Source organism: Oncorhynchus kisutch, linkage group LG28 (genome assembly GCF_002021735.2).
Source record: "Oncorhynchus kisutch isolate 150728-3 linkage group LG28, Okis_V2, whole genome shotgun sequence".
In the NCBI taxonomy this organism is placed as follows: Eukaryota; Metazoa; Chordata; class Actinopteri; order Salmoniformes; family Salmonidae; genus Oncorhynchus; species Oncorhynchus kisutch.
Genome location: NC_034201.2, coordinates 16,862,858 through 16,885,224, shown reverse-complemented (window position 1 = coordinate 16,885,224; position 22,367 = coordinate 16,862,858). Strand labels below are relative to the sequence as shown.

The 22,367-nt window shown below is 40.7% G+C and overlaps 1 protein-coding gene and 1 long non-coding RNA gene across 2 annotated transcripts in view; one reads left to right on the top strand and one right to left on the bottom strand.

Annotated features, from left to right (window-relative positions):
- Window positions 1-22,236, top strand: part of LOC109875655 (cGMP-dependent 3',5'-cyclic phosphodiesterase) — a 50,803-nt gene extending 28,567 nt beyond the window's left edge. The window contains exons 2-29 of the mRNA XM_020468057.2: window positions 4,465-4,554; window positions 6,086-6,177; window positions 7,883-7,992; window positions 8,438-8,493; window positions 8,587-8,646; window positions 8,767-8,917; window positions 10,562-10,614; window positions 10,721-10,795; window positions 10,902-10,943; window positions 11,047-11,115; window positions 11,253-11,383; window positions 11,514-11,625; window positions 11,803-11,842; window positions 11,920-11,983; window positions 12,075-12,156; window positions 12,281-12,455; window positions 12,618-12,730; window positions 14,508-14,585; window positions 14,710-14,832; window positions 14,927-15,120; window positions 15,215-15,302; window positions 19,153-19,200; window positions 19,362-19,436; window positions 19,528-19,627; window positions 20,170-20,282; window positions 20,689-20,727; window positions 20,850-20,956; window positions 21,121-22,236. Of these exons, the coding sequence (XP_020323646.1) occupies window positions 4,465-4,554; window positions 6,086-6,177; window positions 7,883-7,992; window positions 8,438-8,493; window positions 8,587-8,646; window positions 8,767-8,917; window positions 10,562-10,614; window positions 10,721-10,795; window positions 10,902-10,943; window positions 11,047-11,115; window positions 11,253-11,383; window positions 11,514-11,625; window positions 11,803-11,842; window positions 11,920-11,983; window positions 12,075-12,156; window positions 12,281-12,455; window positions 12,618-12,730; window positions 14,508-14,585; window positions 14,710-14,832; window positions 14,927-15,120; window positions 15,215-15,302; window positions 19,153-19,200; window positions 19,362-19,436; window positions 19,528-19,627; window positions 20,170-20,282; window positions 20,689-20,727; window positions 20,850-20,956; window positions 21,121-21,277 (2,637 nt within the window). The 3' untranslated portion in view covers window positions 21,278-22,236. The remainder of the gene's footprint in view (window positions 1-4,464; window positions 4,555-6,085; window positions 6,178-7,882; window positions 7,993-8,437; window positions 8,494-8,586; window positions 8,647-8,766; window positions 8,918-10,561; window positions 10,615-10,720; window positions 10,796-10,901; window positions 10,944-11,046; window positions 11,116-11,252; window positions 11,384-11,513; window positions 11,626-11,802; window positions 11,843-11,919; window positions 11,984-12,074; window positions 12,157-12,280; window positions 12,456-12,617; window positions 12,731-14,507; window positions 14,586-14,709; window positions 14,833-14,926; window positions 15,121-15,214; window positions 15,303-19,152; window positions 19,201-19,361; window positions 19,437-19,527; window positions 19,628-20,169; window positions 20,283-20,688; window positions 20,728-20,849; window positions 20,957-21,120) is intronic.
- On the bottom strand, window positions 10,739-17,907 carry LOC116358108 (uncharacterized). The gene is made up of 3 exons (XR_004205947.1): window positions 17,349-17,907; window positions 14,159-15,115; window positions 10,739-11,359 (listed from the first exon to the last, which is right to left on the bottom strand). It is a non-coding gene; the product is annotated as an uncharacterized LOC116358108 (long non-coding RNA).
- Window positions 22,237-22,367: the final 131 nt, after the last annotated feature.

The window sequence follows — 22,367 nt, the reverse complement described above, 5'->3', positions numbered from 1 at the left end:
CCAGACATTATTATGAGCCTTCCTCCCCTCAGCAGCCTCCTGTGGTGTGTATGTATGTGTGGAAGATTGAAATGAATGATCACTTAACTATAAATGTTAATCATTCTTGGTGTTCCATATTCTTCTTGCCCAGAGAGCTGATAAAAGTCCAAGTTTATGAACTTCAATAAATGATCATGCATTATAAAACAGGGACCCTCTCCAGGTGCATTCCCCATGCGTGTGAACATTAAAGTGTTGTTGATATTGCTAAAAACACAGCTATAAAACAATATTAAAACCAGCTACCATTTTAATTGTGAAAAATTATGAAGGCACGGATAAAGCCACATGTTCTTTGATAATGCAATGAAAAGGAAAATACAGCCACAACAGAAATTATTTGTCACACTTGTCGTAGTGAGGAGACCAAAGCGCAGCGTGATGTGAATACATACTTTTAATGTAAGACGAAATAACACGAAGTACACGAAACAAACAAAATAACAACACGACCGTGACCGCTATCAACACTGAGTGCAAATCATGCAACATCCATTAGACATAGATAATCACCCATGAAATACTCAAGGAATATGGCTGCCTAAATATGGTTCCCAATCAGAGACAACGATAAACAGCTGCCTCTAATTGAGAACCAATCTAGGCAACCATAGACATACAAAACCCCTAGACTGGTAACAAACCCATAAACATACAAAAACGTATAATCACCCATGTCACACCCTGACCTAACCAAAATAATAAAGAAAACTAAGGTCAGGGCGTGACATGATTGGCATAAATTTAGCAAAAAATACAAATAATACAAATACTGAGCTATATATCTGCTCAAACAAAATTATATTATACTAATAGAAAAGTAAAAAAATAAAATCTAAAAAAGATATGTTAAAATTATTGGCTCCCCTGTTTTCAATACTTTGTGCATCCTCCCCTTGGGAGGATAGCGGCACTTAGCCTTTTTCCATAATGTTTTATGAGATTGAAAAACACATTGGGAGGGATCTTAGACCATTCATACATAGTCTTTCCAGATCCTTGATATGCTTCATTCTGCGCTTACAGACTGCCCCCTGCAATTCAAATCACAGGTTTTCAACGGGGTTCAAGTCTGGAGACTGAGATGGCTATTTTGTGGTTCCATGGTGAATTTTGATGTGTGCTTGAGGTCATTGTCTTGCTAGAAAATCCACTCGTGACCAAGTTTCAGCCTCCTGATAGAGGCAACCAGGTTTTTTACTAAAATGTCCTGGTACTTGGTAGAGTTCATGATGCCGTTAACCTTAACAAGAGAAAAACAGCCCCATAATATCAAGGATCCACCACCATATTGTACAGTAGATATGAGATCATTTTCTTATATGCATCCTTCTTTCAAACCCACCACTGGTGTGTGTGGCCAAAGAGCTTTATTTTTGTCTCATCTGACCATAGCACCCGGTTCTAATCCAAGTGCCAGCGCCATTTAGCAAACTACACCACTGACTGTTAAACAGACATCTCCGGCACATCAGAGGCTGCTGCTATATAGACATAGATGAGGAATCACTGACCACTTTAAGGAAATGAAACACTAGCCACTTTAATAATGTCTCCGTATCTTGCATTACTCATCTCATACGTTTTCTATACTATGCCACTGTATCTTAGTTCAATGCCGCTCTGACATATATGTGTATATATTCTTAATACATTCCTTACTTAGATTTACGTGTATTTTGGGTATATGTTGTGAAACTGTTAGATAATAGATGTTACTGCATTGTCGGAGCTAGAAGCAGAAGAATTTCGCTACACCCGCAATAACATCTGCTAAACACGTGTATGTGACCAATACATTTGATTTGATTTGATTTTGACACGATTTCTTCCAAGGCCTCGGCTATGAAATCCCGAAGACCCCAAAAAAGGTTCAGCTGCATTCACAATGATTCCTATTTACTTCCACTTCTTCTCCACTTGTGGCTGTACAGATTATGAACACTGCAATAAATAATACAAAGTCCACTTTTTTAACATGTAGCATTTCACTATCCCTCGGTTCACTGGTCTTGGTGGCTCTACTACCATTGCTTCTTCCCCGCCACTCGTTCCTTCCAATCTTCTCACCGCCTCCAGATAGGAGACACACTGGACACTCCTTACCCTCGCCACCTCATTCTAACTCACCATAACAAGGCACCCCAGGAATTTAGGCGCATGTTCACCTCCACAGTTGCAGCATTTCCCTTCATCTGGCATACAATATTCTTCCCTTGACACATGACCAAATCGTTTACATTTATGACACTGAAGGCACTTGTGCACAAAAGCTCTTACAGGGTAAGAGCATTTTATAAGCATTTTGCTACACTCACAATAACATCTGCTAACCATGTGTATGTGACCAATAAAATGTGATTTGATTTGGTATCTCATGAATCTAACTTTATGTGAGAAGAAAGAGACTCTTCATCAAAGAACAGTAGCATGGATGAAGTGAATTTCTTTTCTCCGGCCACCATACAGGCCAGTCGACGTGCACCAACCACTCCATCAATGTCTTCAGTTACATCCTCAGCCTTTACTTCTTGCACCACCCCAGAAATAACACCCTTGATAGGCTCACTGCTACAATGGGTCCCACTCATTCTCACTTTCTGTACTATTAGCTTCATGGGTCACTAGCAGTTTCAAACAAAACCTCAGTTTCCTCCATCTTCCGTCACATTCCCCCAGGCAAATGTACCACTGTTCCAGTGGTTTTACATTTCTTAATTTGATCACTCTGTTGTGCAGAGAATTTTCCTGTGCAACAGGAAATGCAAAATGTAGTGTATTCAAGGTTTAAAAAGACTTGATTTGCCGTAATGAAAAATGTATCAACCCCTACAAAAAATGCCCATTAATTATAATCCACAAAATAATTCACATTTCCTCTTGATGCAGGATTATTTTCCTGCTGTAGCAAACTGGCTCAAATTAAGATCCTACATCTGTAATTGGTGCCCTAATAGTGGTAAGCAGTATTTGGTTTATCAGTTGTTTTTTTGTACCCATTGCCTGATTTATAAAAGTCAACAACAATTTCTCTCTTAATTTGTGAGTTCTTTACTTTTCCCCTTGGTGATGGATGACAAATTAATTTATATGCTTTATCTCGTTTTTGTACCCCAGTGAAACAGGAAGCTATACAAGGCCACAATTGAGAGATTAATTTAAAAACAAAGAATGTTAATTCAATTCTGTTTATTTATTCATAAGAATCTTTAGGGGTGCCAAAGATTTTGGCACGTATCTTTTTTAGATGTTTTAATTATTTCTCTCTAATACAATTGAATTAGTATAAAATTATGCATACAATATACACTGCATACAATATACACTGAGAATACAAAAAATTTGGAACATTTTCCTACTATTGAGTTGCACCCCCCTACTTTAGCACTCAGAACAGCCTCAATTGGATAGGGGGTATGGACTCTACAAAGTGTTTCGAAAGCATTCCACAGGGATGCTGGCCCATGTTGACTCTAATGCTTGGCTGAATGTCATTTGAGTGGTGGACCATTTTTGATACACATGGGAAACTGTTGAGCGTGAAAAGCCTATCAACTTTGCAGTTCTTGACACAAACCGGTGCGCCTGGCACATACTACCATACCCTGTTCAAAAGCAGCTACTTGCCCATTCACCCTCTGAATGGCACACATATACAATCCATGTCTCAGTGTTCTCAAGGCTTAAAAATCCTCTTTTAACCTGTCTCCTCCCCTTCTACACTAAATGACATCAATAAGGGATCATAACCTTCACCTCTGGATTCACCTGGTCAGTCTATGTCATGGAAAGAGCATGTGTTCTTAATGTTTTGTACACTCAGTGTAGTTCAGTATTTGTACTATTTATTTTATATAGTATTTTTTGTTCATCTTTATCAAGCGATCCAATAATTTTGGTTATGACTGTAACTTACTGTCATTTGGGGGGCAGGTAGCCTATCGGTTAAGAGTGTTGGGTCAGTAACTGAAAGGTCTCTGGTTAAAATCCCCTAGCCGACAAGGTGAAAAACCTGTCGATGTGCCCTTCAGCAAGGCACTTAACCCTAATTGCTCCTGTAAGTCGCTTTGGATAAGAGTTTCTGTTAAAAGACAAAAATGTCTATTCTGACTTACAGTTTTTGGAGGCTGAGTGTTTGGTTGCCAGTCACAGTTTGACAGTTAGAGAATTGACCCGGCTACATCCTTTGAGATATATCCTAATATTTAGCATTGATTGCTGTAATAGTGAGTGTGTTGTATGTGTCACCGGTCGGTCTGGCTGTATTCTACAGTGCATGTGTCTCCAGTGAATATGAGCTACTGGAGAGGCAGCTCTGTGTGAGTAACATCCAGAGCCCATTCCTGCTCCTTCTCCTCTGTGTACCTTTGCATCAAAGTCACCATGATATAAATGATTATTTCCCTTTACTTTATTTCCCAGGATGAATTGCTCCGACTGGCCACAGTCACAGACTCCTCTTCCCTGCGGGATGCCATCAGAAAGGCTCTCCAGGCTGTCCTTTCTGAAGTGGTGTGTTTCTACTGTCTCTGTCATGATTTATATCTAAAGTCTGTCTCCATCCTACTCACCAACATACTGTATTCTCCCTTGGGTAGAGCTTACAGAGAAACAGGAAACCAAGTGAATGACACAAAACAGGCCAAATACCATCCACTTGTACATGTTTGACCAAGTAATGAAGAAAATGTCAGAAATATTCCAACCATATTTTCTCCTGCTTGGTCTTAAAGAATACATAGACTCCCCTCCATATGTATTTGGACGGTGAAGCTATTTTTATTTTATTTTGGCTCTATACACCAGCATTTTGGAATTTAGATTAAATGTTTATATCAGACAACAGTACAGAATGTCACCTTTATTTCAGGGTATGTTCATATATCTGTTTCACTGTTTAGAAAGGAAAGCACTTTATGTACAGTATCTACTCCCCCCGTGTCATAAGTATTTGGAAAAAATAGCTTACAGGGTATTAAAGTAGTCAAAACTTTAGTATTTAGTCCCATGTTCCTTGCACACAATGACTACATCAAGCTTGTGACTACAAACTAGTTGGATGCATTTGCGGTTTGTTTTGGATTATGTTTTGCCCAATAGGAACTGAATGGTGAATGATGACTGGAGTCATTTTCTTTCTAAGTGAGTAGATGAGATGTTTCTGAACACTAAATTAATCATGATAATGCCATGCCATTAAGAATGAACAGTGAATAATGATGAGTGAGAATGTTACATGCTAACCTCTCACCATTACCACTAAAGGGTAGGTTAGTATTTTCTATCATACCCCCAAGACATGCTAACCTCTCACCATTAACACTAACAGGATAGGTTAGCATTTCATATCATACCCCCAAGATATGCTAACCTCTCACCATTAACACTAACAGGGTAGGTTAGCATTTCATATCATACCCCCAAGATATGCTATCCTCTCACCATTACCATTAACATGGTACGTTAGTATTTTTGGGGGGTATAATATGTGTGCCCCTGTAAAAAAATTCTCACTCATCATTATTGACAACCCATTTGTGATTATCCATACTCATGGTAGCATACACATGAAGGTAGAAGTGTTCAGAAACACATTTGATTCTACAAAATGACACAAGACATTATTCATCATTCAGTTCCTATTGGGCAAAACGTAATCGAAAATACAACCAAAACAAACCACAAATGCATCCAACAAGTTTGTAGAGCCACAAGCTTGATGTAGTCATTGAATGCTAGGAGTATGGGACTAAATACAAACTTTTGACAAAATGTAATACACTATAAGTGATTTGTCCCAAAAATTGTAGACTTGCTGAAATGGGGGCACTAGAAACAGAAAGTGCTTTCACAACAGATATGTATGAAAATACCCTCAAACAAAATCTGACATTCTTTACTGTCGTCTAATATGAAACATTATATCCTGAATGAGAATTCCCAGAGTTTTTAGCTTTACTGTCCAAAAATACATATGGAGGGGAATGCATGTGGTTTTTAATCCCCTTATTAACAGGCTGCCTTCCCCCCCCCTCTCTTATAGGACACTGTATACGTCTATCTATTAGATGCAGAGACAGGATGCTTGTGGTGTGAAGAACCACCTCATGAGCTACAGAAGGAGGGGAAACTCAGGTAATAGGCTGATGTGGTGCCCAGTTGACCTGTACTTCAGACAGTCATAATTTAGTCTTCATTTTCCCTCAAGTGACATTGTTTGTTATGTAATATATCAGCCAAATGCATTGTGTCTGTTTATAAAGACTACCTATCATTTATGACATACAAGCAATATTCTATAATATAAGAAATATCTCTAATAATATGTTATATTATCTAGATGGCTTTGGTTGTTACCTCACTGGCTAAAAGTGAATTAGCTAGCTAGCTTACCAATTGACCTAGATAGCCAGCCAAGTTTTGGTATACTAATTTGGCAGACAATATTGGCAGAACATTTTAGGTGCTCAACTTTTGGCGGACAACTTTTGGTATGCAATGCAATGATATTGACCAAATTTAGTGGGCAATTTTTGGCATTCAACTTTCAGGGGACAATCCAATGCAATGACATTGACCAACAGGACCATCGTCAAAAATAACTTTAGCTGAAGTTAATTAACTAGGCAAGCTGGCTCCCATGTCTCAATCCCAGCAATGTGTCAACATGTTTTTGGAACACAGTCACAAGTTGACAAGCTAGATAAGCTATATTAGAGGTTTACCACAATGAACTTACCCAGTTTATCTCCATCACTGCTGACACTCGGGATGTACCTGGAAGGTCGGTAGGAAACAGGTTGCAGGCTTCACATTCACGCTCGGTGCAGCACCTGGTTTCAGTCGGAGTCTCCTTACCGAATCATGTCTTCCACTGGTTATAGCCATCGAAATCCTCTAGGGTGAAATAAGTACAACATACAGTAGACATGCCCCTGGTTCCCTTACTCCAATACGCTCGCTTCAACCGGACAAACCAGTCCCACCTCAAAGTTAGCTTCTTGTTTTTGGGCCACAAATGAGTCGTAACCATGTCCTTGTGGGTATTACTGCACCCAACAACAACACACCTACTTGGAATATTTAGCTTCTAAAAAACCTGTTGGGTTGCACTTTAAAAAAAGCTGTTGGGTCTGAAATGAAAACGAGCACTAGCTACGGACAAAGGAAAAAACTACAACACTTACTAGCTCGCTCGTCTACTACTACCAAACGCACAGGAGAAGAGCAGATTGTTTTTTGCATTAATTTATATGTTTTCTTCTGCGTGGATGTACATAGTAGCTCACTAGCGCCAACACTTGGTTTGGAATGTAATTACATGCTAGCATGGCTAGTAGCTAACGTTAGCCAGATGGAACTAGCTAGGTAGCACCGGTTCTCCATATGACGTTGAGAAATAGTGCATTGTGGGTAGTTCTGAAGATATCCAGAAATAAGTTAATAAATATGTAAAAACGTAGTTATAGGTAACCAGATCGTGACTACAACTAAGTTACTAAGTCTTTGACCACTTTGTGTTGTTACTTTGGTGAGTAAAAGCTCATGCTTCCTACCCTTTAAATCAATTGGCAATACTTTATTTGACTATCAATAACATTTCAACGAACTATCTACTTACCCTAGCTCTAATCCTAACCTTAACCCTAAACCTAAACTTAACCTTAGCCGTAGCCCTTACCGTAACACTTATTCTAAACCTAACCGTAACATGATCAAGCAGTTGCTCATCAACAGATAGTTTTCTGATAGTATGACCATCTGTAGGGCATCTATAGATGGAAAATCCAGACTATCCAAATAAAGTGTGACCAATCAATAAAATCTTTGTCTCTCTCAGGAATGTGATTGTCCAGCAGAGGAGAGTACAGTGTGAGGGTCTTCCTTCCTCAGAGCTGCAGGGGAAACAGAGAGAGAGACTAACAGAACCACTGCAGCAGGACAAAAGAGGTGTGTTTGTTTTTGTCCATCTGTCATAATAATTTGGTGGGTGTTTATAATTGTCCTATTTCACACGTGTAAATTTAAAATATGTTTTTTTGCATATTCCAAATCTACCTGAGAGACCCTCTGAGAGGGTGACCCTGGAGCAATTAGGGTTAAGTGCCTTGCTAAAGGGCACATCTACAGATTTGTTCACATTATCGGCTTGGGGATTTGAACTAGCAAGCGTTCTGTTACTGGTCCAATGCTCTAAACTCTAGGCTGCCTGCCTCCCAGTATCAGTATCTGTGTGGGTTGCAGCGTGAACAACAGCAACTCTACTCTAAATGATTTGAGAGAGTTCAAGGAGAGTTCAAAAGAGTGCACAGTCCTCCTCCAGGCTAATATATCCCTCCTCTCCACCCTCTCATTTTCTATAATTTTCTCTCCATCTTCTCCACCTCCACCCCAGTGTTGATCATTCCAATTCTGGACCGGGACCAAGGAGTAGCTACCGCCCTCCTCTTGGTGAGCATGCTCCACTGAACCCTCTCACCTCTCTGCCTTACAGTGTGAAAGATAATACTTTCTAAAAGCTCTGTGTCTTCTCTATTCTAAAAGGTTTGCTGTACACTGCCCACTATAGCTCAGGAACAAAGCCTTGATGTCCTGGAGAAACATGTGAGTCTGAAATGCCTTCTCCAGACCCACCGGTCCTTTCATGGGATCATATTTGGGGACAGCAGGCCTGCACTGAATGTAGCTGACATTTGCTGGTATAACTCTGATTGTCTCTCACAGGTCACCATAGCCTGTAAGAGAGTCCAGGCTTTGCAGGGCCAAAGGCTCACCCAGGGGTCAGAGGTCAACAGGACACCATTTCTCTCCCTGAACAGGACAACACCTGATGTGGACTACAGTGCACTGGATCATCAGATCCTGAGGCTTTGCGGTATGATAGCGGGATGGGAGACATGCACCTGTATTTTGTTGTCGATACAGTGGCAAGAAAAAGTATGTGAAGCCTTTGGAATTACCGGTATTCCTGCATAAATTGGTCTAAGTCACAAAAATAGACAAACACAGTCTGCTTAAACTAATAACACACAAACAATTATACGTTTTCATGTCTTTATTGAACACATTCAGTGTAGGGTGGACCCTCCTTCGGCAGCACTAATCTCAACCAAACGTTTTCTGCAGTTGCGGATCAGACCTGCACAACGGTCAGGAGTAATTTTGGACCATTCATCTTTACAAAACTTTTTCAGTTCAGCAATATTCTTAGGATGTCTGGTGTGTACCGCTCTCGAGGTGATGCCACAGCAATTTAAATCGTGTTGAGGTCAAGACACATTTCCTTCTGTTGAAGCCATTCTGTTGTTGATTTACTTCTGTGCTTTGGGCCATTGTCCTGTTGCATCACCCAACTTCTGTTGAACTTCAATTGGTAGACAGATAGCCTTACATTCTCCTGCAAAATGTCTTGATAAACTTGGGAATTAATTTTTCCGTTGATGATAGCAAGCTGTCCAGGCCCCGAGGCAGTAAAGCAGCCCCAAACCATGATGCTCCCTCCACCATACTTTACAGTTGGGATGAGGTTTTGATGTTGGTGTGCTGTGCCTTTCTTTCTCCACACATAGTGCTGTGTGTTCCTTCCAAACAACTCAACTTTAGTTTAATCTGTCCACAGAATATTTTGCCAGAAGCACTGTGGAACATCTAGGTGCTCTTTTCCGAACTTCAGACGTGCAGCAGTGTTTTTCTTGGACAGCAGTGGATTCTTCCGTGATGTCCTCCCATAAACACTATTCTTGTTTAGTGTTTTACGTATCATAGACTCATCAGCAGAGATGTTAGCATTTTCAAGAGATTTCTGTAAGTCTATAGCTGACATTCCAGGATTCTTCTTAACCTCATTGAGCATTCTGCACTGTGCTTTTGCAGTCATCTTTGCAGACGGCCACTCCTAGAGAGTAGCAACAGTGCTGAACTTTCTCCATTTATAGACAATTTGTCTTACCGTGGACTGATGAACATAAAAAGCTTTCAGAGATACTTTTGCAACCCTTTCCAGCTTTATTCAAGTCAGCAATTCTTAATCTTCTGAAATCTCTTTTGTTCGAGGCATGGTTCACATCAGGCAAAGCTTCTTGTGAATAGCAAACTCAAATTTTGTGAGTGTTTTTTATAGGGCAGGGCAGCTCTAACCAACATCTCCAATCTCGTCTCATTGATTGGCATCCAGGTTAGCTGACTCCTGACTCCAATTAGCCTAGGGGTTCACATACTTTTTCCAACCTACACTGTGAATGTTTAAATGATGTATTCAATATAGACAAGAAAAATACAACAATTTGTGTATGATTAGTTTAAGCACACTGTGTTTGTCTTGTTGTGACTAAGATGAAGATCAGATCAAATACGATGACCAATTTATGCAGAAATCCAGGTAATTCCAAAGGGTTCACATACTTTTTCTTGCCAATGTAGATACATCAATGCTGAGTATTGGATAATGTTAGATAAGAATATATTATAAAATAATATAAAGTAATGATTTCATGTTGATTCTTTCACCTTCTTACTATAGGAGAGTTGTATGACCTGGATGCTGCCTCTCTCCAACTAAAAGTAATTCGTTATGTGAGTCTAGACCCAAAAATAAACTGTGAATTATCAGAGCTGGTTGATTGTTTGATTGATATACAGTGACTGTTTGACTGAATGGGTTGTATTGTTGTTTTCACAGCTGGAGGAGCAGACTCAATCATTGTGCTGCTGTTTACTTCTGGTATCAGAGGATAACCAACAGCTGTTCTGTCAGGTACACATACTGTACACACACAATATTCAATATTCTAAAACAAAGCAAAAGTTGCAAAAATAAACAAACAATAACATGTTTGTTGGATGTCTTTGTTATTCCTCAGGTAGTTGGAGACACGGTTCTGAAGGCAGAGATCAGTTTCCCAGTAAGTTACACAACACAGCCCTTCTTCCCCTCTGACATTACCACCTGTGCCCCTGCTGCTGCCCCTTACTCAGCCTGACCCTGTCTATCTGTCTGGGGTCCAGCTGACATTTGGCCACCTTGGTCAGGCTGTGGAGAAGAGGAAGAGCACCTCCCTGCAAGATGTCACTCCAGTAAGAACACTGAAATGTTCCTGATCAGTATTGTGGTGTTTTGTAGTCTTACAGTAAGTAGTAGGTTTGGATGTGTTTGATGCTCGTGTTCTCTACATCTCTGCCCCTTTCACTTCTTCTCTGGGCTGATACTGTAGGAGGAACACCAGCAGCTGAACAGCACTCTGGGATTTGAAGTTCTCTCTATGCTGTGTGTTCCTGTTGAGTGTCGGGCCACCACCAAGGTTGTGGCCCTCGCCTGTGCCTTCAACAAAAAAGGAGCAGACAGGTATTTATCTATTTGTGTTTGCGTAAGCATGCATACTGCTGCCTGTGAGTGTATGCCTGTGTGCATGGATAGCTGCATCTGTGTGTGTCTTACTGTAAAATACTGTGTGTGTGTGTTTGTCATCCTTCAGACACACAGAGCTGGATGAACACATAGTGCAGCACTGTTTCCGCTACACATCCTCAGTACTGACCAGCACACTGGCCTTCCAGAAGGAACAGAGACTGAAGTATGAATGTCAGGTAAGGAGACGCTACCTGACTGCATTCATTGACCACTGAGCCAATACTGTACTGTGCTAGCCTTGCTCTGCTCGACTTTGTCCATAACAATCCCTAACCTGGTGAGAATCTTTAGCTAACCCACAAATACACTGTGGTCTTCTCAACTGTTATCTGTGTCTGTTTGGGTTCATATAGGCACTGCTTCAGGTCGCCAAAAACCTCTTCACACATTTGGGTGAGTATCATACGTAGCCTATTTTTAGTGGCGCAATGTCAGTTGTTATAACAACAGTTATTTATTTCTGTCTCCAGATGATGTATCAGTCCTGCTGAAAGAGATTATTGCAGAAGCCAGGAGTCTCACCAGTGCAGAAATGTAAGTACTGTATTACCTTAAGGCTATCACAAAGATGCTAACAAAAGAGTTAGTAACATTGATTAATATGACCCTTCTATCTCTCCTCCAGTTGTTCTGTGTTCCTGTTGGACAGTGTCAGTCATGAACTAGTTGCCAAGGTGTTTAATGGAGGAGTGGTTATCGATGAGGAGGTGGGTCATCATCCTAAACTCACTCCCCCCAAATCTCTAATCCACAGACTTTTATCTTAGACAAAATGGTATTGTATATGACTGTTATTTCCATAGTGTAATGGCCTCTTTCTTGTCATCTCAGACAGAGCTGCGTATCCCTGCTGACCAGGGCATAGCAGGCCATGTGGCCACCACAGGGAAGATCCTCAACATCACAGATGCCTACTCCCACCCTCTCTTCTACCGTGCCGTGGACGACAGCACAGGCTTCAGAACACGCAACATCCTCTGCTTCCCCATAAAGGACGAACATGGAGGTCTGTCTCTCCGTCTCTCTTTTTTTCTGCCCGCTTTTCTTTCTTTCTCTCCATTTCCCCGTCTCCCTATTTCTGATCTATCTACTGATAATTATATATCTCTCATCTATCTATCTATCTCTCTTTCTCTCTCTCTCTCTCTCTCTCTCTCTCTCTGTTCAGAAGTGATTGGTGTGGCTGAGCTGGTCAACAAGACGAATGGACCATGGTTCACCCGTCTGGATGAGGACTTGGCCACAGCCTTCTCCATATACTGTGGCATCAGCATCGCTCATGTGAGTGCACAGGCATCCCCTTTGCTTATCCTATTGGCCTTATAACTGATTATTACCTGACATCATGTTTTTTGTATAGATTAAAGGGCCATCCACACCAACGACAAGAACTATAAAGATAACTATAATAATAAATTATACATAACTATATTTTGAGCATCCACACCAGTGGACCGCTAATCGTTCTGCAGTACACCTGTCGATCAGCTGATTAACGCATCCTACTGCACGCTGTAGGCCTTGTAATAAGGTAGTAACACAAGACCATTCAGTGGTTCAATGTACACTACCGTTTTAAAGTTTGGGGTCACTTAGAAATGTCCTTGTTATTGAAAGAAAAGCAATTTTTTTGTCCATATCTCTGACTAGAAGGCCAGCATCCCGGAGTCGCCTCTTCACTGCTGACGTTGAGACTGGTGTTTTGCGGGTATTATTTAATGAAGCTACCAGTTAAGGACTTGTGAGGCGTCTGTTTCTCAAACTAGACACTCTAACATACTTGTCCTCTTGCTCAGTTGTGCACCGGGGCCTCCCACTCCTTTTTCTATTCTGGTTAGAGACAGTTTGTGCTATTCTGTGAAGGGAGTAGTACACAGCGTTGTACGAGATTTTCAGTTTCTTGGCAATTTCTCGCATGGAATAGCCTTTATTTCTCAGAAGAAGAACAGACTGATGAGTAGCAGAAGAAAGTTCTTTGTTTCTGGCCATTTTGAGCCTGTAATAGAACCCACAAATGCTGATGCTCCAGATACTCAACTAGTCTAAAGAAGGCCAATTTTATTGCTTCTTTAATCAGAATAACAGTTTTCAGCTGTGCTAACATAATTGCAAAAGGGTTTTCTAATGATCAATTAGCCTTTTAAAATGATCAACTTGGATTAGCTAACACAACGTGCCATTGGAACACAGGAGTGATGGTTGCTGATAATGGGCCTCTGTACGCCTATGTAGATCTTCCATTATAAATCAGCCGTTTCCAGCTACAATAGTCATTAGTCTGATCAATAGTCTGATCAATTTTGTGTTATTTTAATGGACAAAAAAATGTGCTCTTCTTTCAAAAACAAGGAAATTTGTAAGTGACTCCAAACTTTTGAATGGTGGTGCACATGTAATATTGAAACTCATATTTAAATGTAGTAATTCAACAACAAACGCTGCACATCTTTTACATCATTTCATTGATTATGCAACCCTTGCGATTAGTTATTGGTCTATTCTCAACAGTTTACAAGGTCCAGAAAGGCATATTAGCAGGCCAGTCATAGTGTGTATTTTGTCAGAATGTATTGTAAAATATGGTACAAACTTGTAAAATATGGCCTTCTCATGCGCTGTTTGTCGTGGATCATCATTCTCCCAAGTCGTCCTATAATTAATGTGGCCACCAATATGCTCACACATGCCCAGTTTTTCAGGCAAGCTTACCATGCACTCAGCCGTCTCTCTTCCCCGAGCAGCCTCGCGCACCTAGAACCAAGAAAACTTCAAGAGAATGCTTTTTCGATTGGTTGTCAATTTTTTATCATCAAAGGGATATGGAAAAAAAATCGCTTTGAAAGTGATCCAAACGATAGCTCTTGTAATCGTTCCCCACTCTTTTTGTAGTTGTCGTTGTACTATGAAGGCTCCTGTTCACTTGAATTAGAACAATAATAAATACCAAAAAGTTAAAGTTATCGTCCTTACTGTGGATATTGATAAATTGTTTAACGATAATTTGTCATCAACAATATTGTCATCATGCTGAATGACTCCTGTGCTTTCTGTTCCTCAGTCCCTCCTGTATAAGAGGGTCGATGAAGCACAGTTTAGGAGTCAGCTGGCCAATGAGATGATGAAGTACCACATGATGGTAAAGCATCCAATCAGAGCTCTTCTTCAACCTATTCAACTTATCTCTTCAATCTATGAATGCAGATCCAGCCATTTTGTTATATTTGGCAGTTAATGTCCTGACCTTTGACCCTGTCCCTCAGGTGTCAGACGAGGAAGTGACCCGGCTACTGACTGTGGGCATCCAGGCTGTAGGGGAAATACACCCCAGCTTCTCCAGCTTCACCTACACACCTCGCTCCCTGTCAGACGATAGTACACCCACAGTGAGACAGTCAACACACAATCTTGGAGAAAGACACTGGTAGTGTGTATTATTTCTGTTTTCTCATGTCTCTCGATTATGCCTCCTGTTCCTAGGCCGTGATCAGCATGTTTGAGGACATGGGCTTCATAAACACCTACAAGATCAACATGAACACGCTGGCCAGGTTTTGTCTGATGGTGAAGAGAGGCTACAGGGATCCTCCATATCACAACTGGATGCACGCGTTTTCAGTCTCTCATTTCTGCTACCTCCTCTGCAAGAACCTGGAGCTATCCAACTACCTAGAGTAAGAACACACAGAGAAATGCATTTAAAAACGTTACGATAAAGTGACACACCCTCATGAACACTTCAACTCACACTGCAGCGTCCTCTTTCAGGGACATCGAGATGTTTGCTCTTTTTGTGTCCTGCATGTGTCATGACTTGGACCACAGAGGGACCAACAACTCCTTCCAGGTGGCATCGGTAAGATCCCTCATACCACAAACACACAGACAGACTGTTCTATTGCCCACTAAGCACAGTTTGACGCCGACATCTTTTGGATGTCTTTTTTTGGTCCTGTCCGGACCAACCGTCTTTATTTTGTATTGTTTTTGGTGCGGTCCCGACAAGCCTTGATTTCAACATCCACCAAAGTAGGTCATAGATGTCTATGTTTGGTTCAGATTTGTTCTGGTCCGGACTAGCCTTCAATTCAACATCCGGACACGTCCGGTCCGAACTGGCCTATATTTGGCCCAAACATAGATTTGGTCCGGTCCGGCACATTACAGTAGAGCACAGTAGAGTAGAGTACAGTAAAGTAAGGAAAAGTAAAGTATAGATAAGTACAGTAGAGTACAGTTTAGCACAGTATAATGTAGTGTATTGTACCCTACTTTACTCTACTAAACTGTACTCTATTCTACTGAATTAAACTGCACTGTACCGTAGTCTACTGTGCTCTTCTGTACTGAAGTGTGCCGTACTGTACTATGCTGTTCAACTTGTGAAACATGGCCTACATGTCTAGGATCTGTTCAGATTTGGTCTGGTCCAGACTGACCAAATTTGCACTTATTTGGGGACTGAGCTCATTATAATAATATCCAGGAGGTGTTTGTTTCGACATTTATGTCACGTTCTGACCTTTATTTCCTTTGTTTTGTCTTTATTTAGTATGGTCAGGGCGTGAGTTGGGGTGGGCAGTCTATGTGTGTTTTTCTATGTTCGGGTTTTGAGTTCAGTGGTTCTCAATCAGAGGCAGGTGTCGTTAGTTGTCTCTGATTGAGAATCATACTTAGGTAGCCTGGGTTTCACTTTTGGTTTGTGGGTGTTTGTTTCCGTGTGGGTGTTTGTTGCCACACGGTACTGTTTCGTTCACATTTATTGTTTTGTATTTCATAGTGTTCAGTTTATGGTCCTCCGATCCTTCTCGCTACTCCTCCTCAGAAGAGGAAGAATGCTGTTACAATTTACATTTTGTTCATTCATCAGACGTGCTTATCCAGAGTGACTTACAGTCAGTGCATTCAACTAAGGTAGATAAACAATAACATATCACAGTCAAAACAAAATTCTGTAACCGTTAATGACAGTTTTATTGTATTTGAAGTGGTCTGTTGGTTTATTTTGTAGCTTGAACATCATCGCTGCCACTTTTAGTTGGCTCCTCTTCAGTTGGCTCCTCTTTCCTATATTAAATTGATTTAAACATTTATTGTGATATAATTCTTACTTCATTGAGAATGTATTTGCAGTTTGAAGGACAATTCCACCACTTTATAACCAGTTATTGTGCTGTAAGTACCTGTATACACTGAGTGTATAAACATTAGGAACACCATTCTAATATTGAGTTGCACCCCCTTTTGCCCTCAGAACTGCCTCAGTTTGACAGGGCATGGACTATACAAGGTGTCGAAAGTGTTCCACAGGGATGCTGGCCCATGTGGACTCAAAGCCTCCCAAAGTTGTGTCAAGTTGGCTGGATGTCCTTCGGGTGGTGGACCATTCTTGATACACATGGGAAACTGTTCAGTGTGAAAAACATCAATAAGACATCAATAAGGGATCATAGCGTTCACCTGGATTCACCTGGTCAGTCTATGTTATGGAAAGAGCAGGTGTTCTTAATGTTTTTTAATGTAAGATGTGATACATGTTTTGACGTTTTTGTTAGTAATACTGCACGATTCCTTGTCATTTTTTAAGCTTCTGTTTTGCCCTCGTACCGTATACTACAATTCCCAGGGTGCATTTCACCTCCCAGGATACAATGCATTTCCCAGTCTGCAGTTAGTTTAGCTGGCTAGCAAACCCAGACTAAAAGGCTATGCATGGTCAATCCATCATCTGCAGTGGCCGTACAGCATTTACTGAGATGCGGCCTCCGCAGAAGTCAAAGCATTCATACTTCATACGCAGCCAATAAATTGGTCTGCACTGCACCACTCCTAGTGATTCAGGGCTAATCTCTCTAGCCATCCAGCTACAAGCCACTAGCTAAACGAAAAGACCAGACCTTACCTGTTGGAGTCCGTTTCCCAGTGCTTGACACAGGAGCTCAGCCAAGATAGCATGATGTAAAACGACTGCACCGTTTCCCCCCACGAATCTCCTCATTGTTTCACAGCAAAATTATTCTACATTTAGTCTATTGTTTATATGTGTATTCCACACTATGTTGGGGTCAGAATCTGTCAACCCCAATACATTGATGTCATCATCAATCAACTGCATTACGGGTAAAAACTACTTTAATTACCACTTTCTCTTTCTGTATGCTGATACGAATGAGTTCGTTTTTCTAAACCTGAAAAGGGACAACTTCTAAATGTTATGCAGTGAAAACAGACAAATATAATCCGATTTTAGAAACCAAATTGTGGGCCTGTTATACATCAATTGTGACGGATTTGACAAATTACCACAAATCCCCGATCTCTTTCCAGGAGTTCAAACTAATTTCTGTGTCTTTGAAATTCCTTACACGAGGTATCGGAAATGTTTTTTTATTTGTGAACTTGTTCTGATAGCCTTTGGTCAAAGTTCATGTTTGTTATCAAGGAAGTTGTCAGGAAGTGAATTTGTGTTTATACAGGATGTACCGCCCCCACCTACTGTCAACCAATCATGTAATTGTTACAACATATGGGCGGCGCATGGTGATGCTGTACGGAGCAATTTGGACTCCGCAACCTCCCAGAGGCCCCGCAATTGCACAACACCCTCCATATGGTGCCGCCAGATCACATTTTCAGATCAAGCATAAATCGGCTTTAAGCTTATGTCATAAATTATGAGTGCATTTCACATTACTTTTGTGTTGTAATCATATTATAATGCTTGCATGCATATCATGCCGAATATATGTTTATGTATTGTCACCAATCAACTGCAATCACAATAAAGAACCATTCAAATGTAGATGCAAACAAAAGCTAACAATTATGTTACTGTATCTGATGGTTAGCTAGCATGCTAGCTCGACTGCTACACCCAAAATAATAAGTGTTTGCAACAATAACAGCCAAGCTTAATCTTAGTGACTGTCTTAAACAACAGTCCAAACAACATTTAGGCCTGTTAGAACAACATTTATTATGACATTTACAGGCTAATCACTACAGAATCATAGTCTCTAATGATTGAAGCCTGAATCTTTGATGCTAACATTAGCAATGCTAGCTGGCTAAAAGTAAAGTAGCCAACCTTGCTGCATCTAAAGTATTTTCAACATTAACAGCCAAATACAACACTGTAGAACTAATAAAAAGTATGAAGTTAACAAGTAATTCACTACAAAAATATAGGCTATTTGGAAAGAATGCAATGGCCGGAGTTGCAACTTTATCTGTGGTGGTGGGAGTGGTCTTGCCAAATGGAGTCATGGGAGTTTGCTGGAGGAAGCTGACTATAAATATAATATCTATAGGTTTTTGGATGAAGACAACCAGAGCAACATATAGCAGGCTGTTCCAATATGATCAGAAAACTGCAGATGAGTTATATAGATAGCTGAAAATGACTGTCCATAAAAACTTTTATTAGTCATCTCAGAGATTCTACTTGAAAACTTCACAAACAATTTCCAATTTTGCTCATCATTAAACAGTCAATATACATGAAATCATAATACTGCACACTGTGTAAGACATGAATAAATACTTCTTAATAACAACCCAAATGTTAAAAGCGGCGGTGTTTCCCTTTAAATTTAGCAATAGAATCAATGACCAACAGATAAACATAATGTAGCTTACTGGAGTCACACAAACTGCCACAGAAGCATGCATTACAAAAACAATCAGTTTTGTCTTCTCTTCTCCAGAAATCTGTGTTGGCTGGCCTGTATAGTTCTGAGGGATCTGTGCTGGAGGTAAACACAAAGTATCATGAACATAAATGTATTACGTGTGTCCTTCATTTAAAGGTAAAAGGTAAAAACATGAGTTGATTGCGCACTGGGTATTTGCTGTCCTCTAGTGGATATAAAATGTAATTGCAGCCTCACCACTTACTATTGGCTTTCATTTCCAGAGACACCACTTTGCTCAGGCGATCGCCATCCTCAACACCCAGGGCTGCAATATCTTTGAGAAGTTCTCCAGAAAGGTAAGACAAAGGCAATGTAAGAACATTCCTCTTTTCTAGTTGGTTTTGTACTATTTTGACTCTGTTTCTGTGTTGTGTTTTTGGTTGCCAGGACTACCAGAGGATGCTTGACCTGATGAGGGACATCATCCTGGCCACAGACTTGGCTCATCACCTACGGATCCTGAAGGATCTACAGAAAATGGCAGATGGTAAGTCATCCCCCGGCCCATACATCCTGTCTGAGTGTCTTGTGAGCGGTAGGAAGGTAGATCTTCATTTCTACAGCTCTTCCATTTCTTATTAGAGCTCCTGAGTGGTGCAGTGGTCAAAGCATTACTACAGACCCTGGGTCGATTTCAGGCTGTATCACAGCCAGCCATGACTGAGAGTTCCATAGGGCGGGGCACAATTGGTCCGGGTTAGGGTTTGGCCAGGGTAGGCAGTCATTGTAAATAAGAATTTGTTCTTAACAGACTTGCCTAGTTTTAAAAAATGTAATTTTACCTTTATTTAACTAGGCAAGTCAGTTAAGAACAAATTCTAATTTACAATGACGGCCTAGGAACAGTGGGTTAACTGCCTTGTTCAGGAGCAGAACAACAGATTTTTACCTTGTCAGCTCGGGGATTCGATCTAGCAACCTTTCGGTTACTGGCCCAACACTCTAACCACTAGGCTACCTGCCACCCCACTGTTAAATAAAGGTTAAATAAAAATGTAATTAGATCATATTGTCTGTTTTGTCTTCCAGTGGGCTACAACACCAAAGAACCTCAGCACCATAACCTGCTACTGTGCCTGATCATGACCTCATGTGACCTCTCTGACCAGACCAAAGACTGGAAGACCACCTGGAAGATCGCAGTAAGTACCCACTCAGATCTGACTCCTCTAATAACAATTTTGGGGGTGCTTATATTTGTCCTTTTATACTCCTGTGTAATGGAAATGTTTTTTGGGGGGGATATTCAAATTCCCCCTGAGACACCTGCAGGAAGTGGGGTTGCACCCCTGGAGCCATTAGGGTTAAGTGCCTTGCTCAAGGGTACAGCGACAGATTAAAAAAATTCTTCACCTTGTTGGCTCCGGTATTCAAACCTGCAACCTTTCGGTTACTGGCCCAATGCTCTAACCTTGAGGCTACCTGCCGCCGCTAAACCAACTGTGTTCACCCCTCCTCCTTATTGCATTTACATCTATTTTATTATTGTTAGTAAGATGGTCTCCATGTAGTATGCTAACATGAAACTCATGTTTGTTTTTGTGACAGGGACTCATTTACAAGGAATTCTTTTCTCAAGGAGATCTGGTATGTATGTCATTTTTTATGAATGCCAAAAATGGTATCCATCATGTTGTTCTCTGTGTCCATGTAGTACAGGAACCTTTACAATGTCCTGTGTGTGTGTGTCCCTGTGCTTGTGGCTGCAGGAGAAGGCTATGGGGAACCGTCCCAGTGAGATGATGGACAGAGAGAAGGCCTACATCCCAGAGCTACAGACAGGCTTCATGGAGCACATAGCCATGCCCATCTACAAGTGAGCCTCTGACTGATCTGTAACCCCCATATCTAGGAGATGAGTGGTGTAATTGTTAACTCAGACAATAACAACTGTTGTGTGTTGTATATGCAAATTAGTGGTCCCTCCTTAGCTTGAGTCTGACTATACTTTCCTCCCGGCTTTGCTCCCTTCTCCTGCAGACTCCTCCAGGACCTGTTCCCCAGGTCGGTAGAGCTGTATGACACCGTGGCCAGCAATAGAGAACAGTGGGGCAGGGTCTCTCACAAGCCGGGAAACCATTCTCTGGATTATCTAGATGCAGAGTTTGAGCAGCTACAGGACGAGCAGAATGGATAGGACGGAAAGACAGAGCAGGGAAGGGACGATGAGACCAATGGTAGCCCTCCGGCCCAGCCCTAGGACACAGCAAGACAAACTAACAACTACATCATCAGTAATGTATTACCTCCCCCTGAAAATACACCTATTTTACAGGTTGTTGTGTGGTGTTGTTGCTGATACAGAAATCTAAATGATCATTAGAGTGTGTCACATTGCAGCAGGTATAGAGCTACACAATGCAGATAGCAGGGGGAGGCAGAAAAGGATTGATTGCACATCATTGTAGAAGACAATACTGATGGCTTTGATCTCATTTTTCAAATGATTTTTTTCCCCCTTTGCCTGGAGTTTCTATCAATGATATTTGAACTTAGTGTGAATCTTTACAGGCAAGTATTGAGTGTTACCAGGTCAAAACATGTACATAATAAGCAGAATGTTACAAGCTTGCCTTACTTTGTCTAAGTTGCCTTCAATGTGAGAAACTGCTGGATTGATAATATATACTTTGAGGTATTGTGTATATAACAATGTTAGTGATTGGAATACATAACACTGTAAAACTGTATATTTGTTGTTAGAAATGTACTAGTTGATAGTGCACAGATTTTTCTTAACATGTAAATGGTTGAATTGGCATTACCACCACTTTGGGGATTCCCTGTATTGCCTGTAGAACCCCAAACGTTGTTTTCAGGGTTTGGTCTAAATCTGGGACTGATCATCTCACCCTTTGGACATTGCTTTTTGAATGTGTGACAGGTACAAATGGCATAGGGTCTATATGTTTTTTGTTTTTGGAACAGCTATATTCAGTTATTATGTTGATGTACTGTACAGTATGTATGTTTGCATTTTCCTATTTCCAAATAATAGAGATAATTCTGTGAATTCTGAATCTACATGTTAACATCATGCACTGGATATTTGTTCTTAATTGATAGTTGTGGACAAGTAAAATATTGTTCACACAATGTATTGAGTACGTGTCCTTTCTCAATCCACATCTTCACCTTCTCTCCACATATTTATCTTTAAAAATCTCTAATCTGAAGCATGTTGCTGTTGTTAATGATGAAGATAGTGTTGGGCTACATGTAATAAC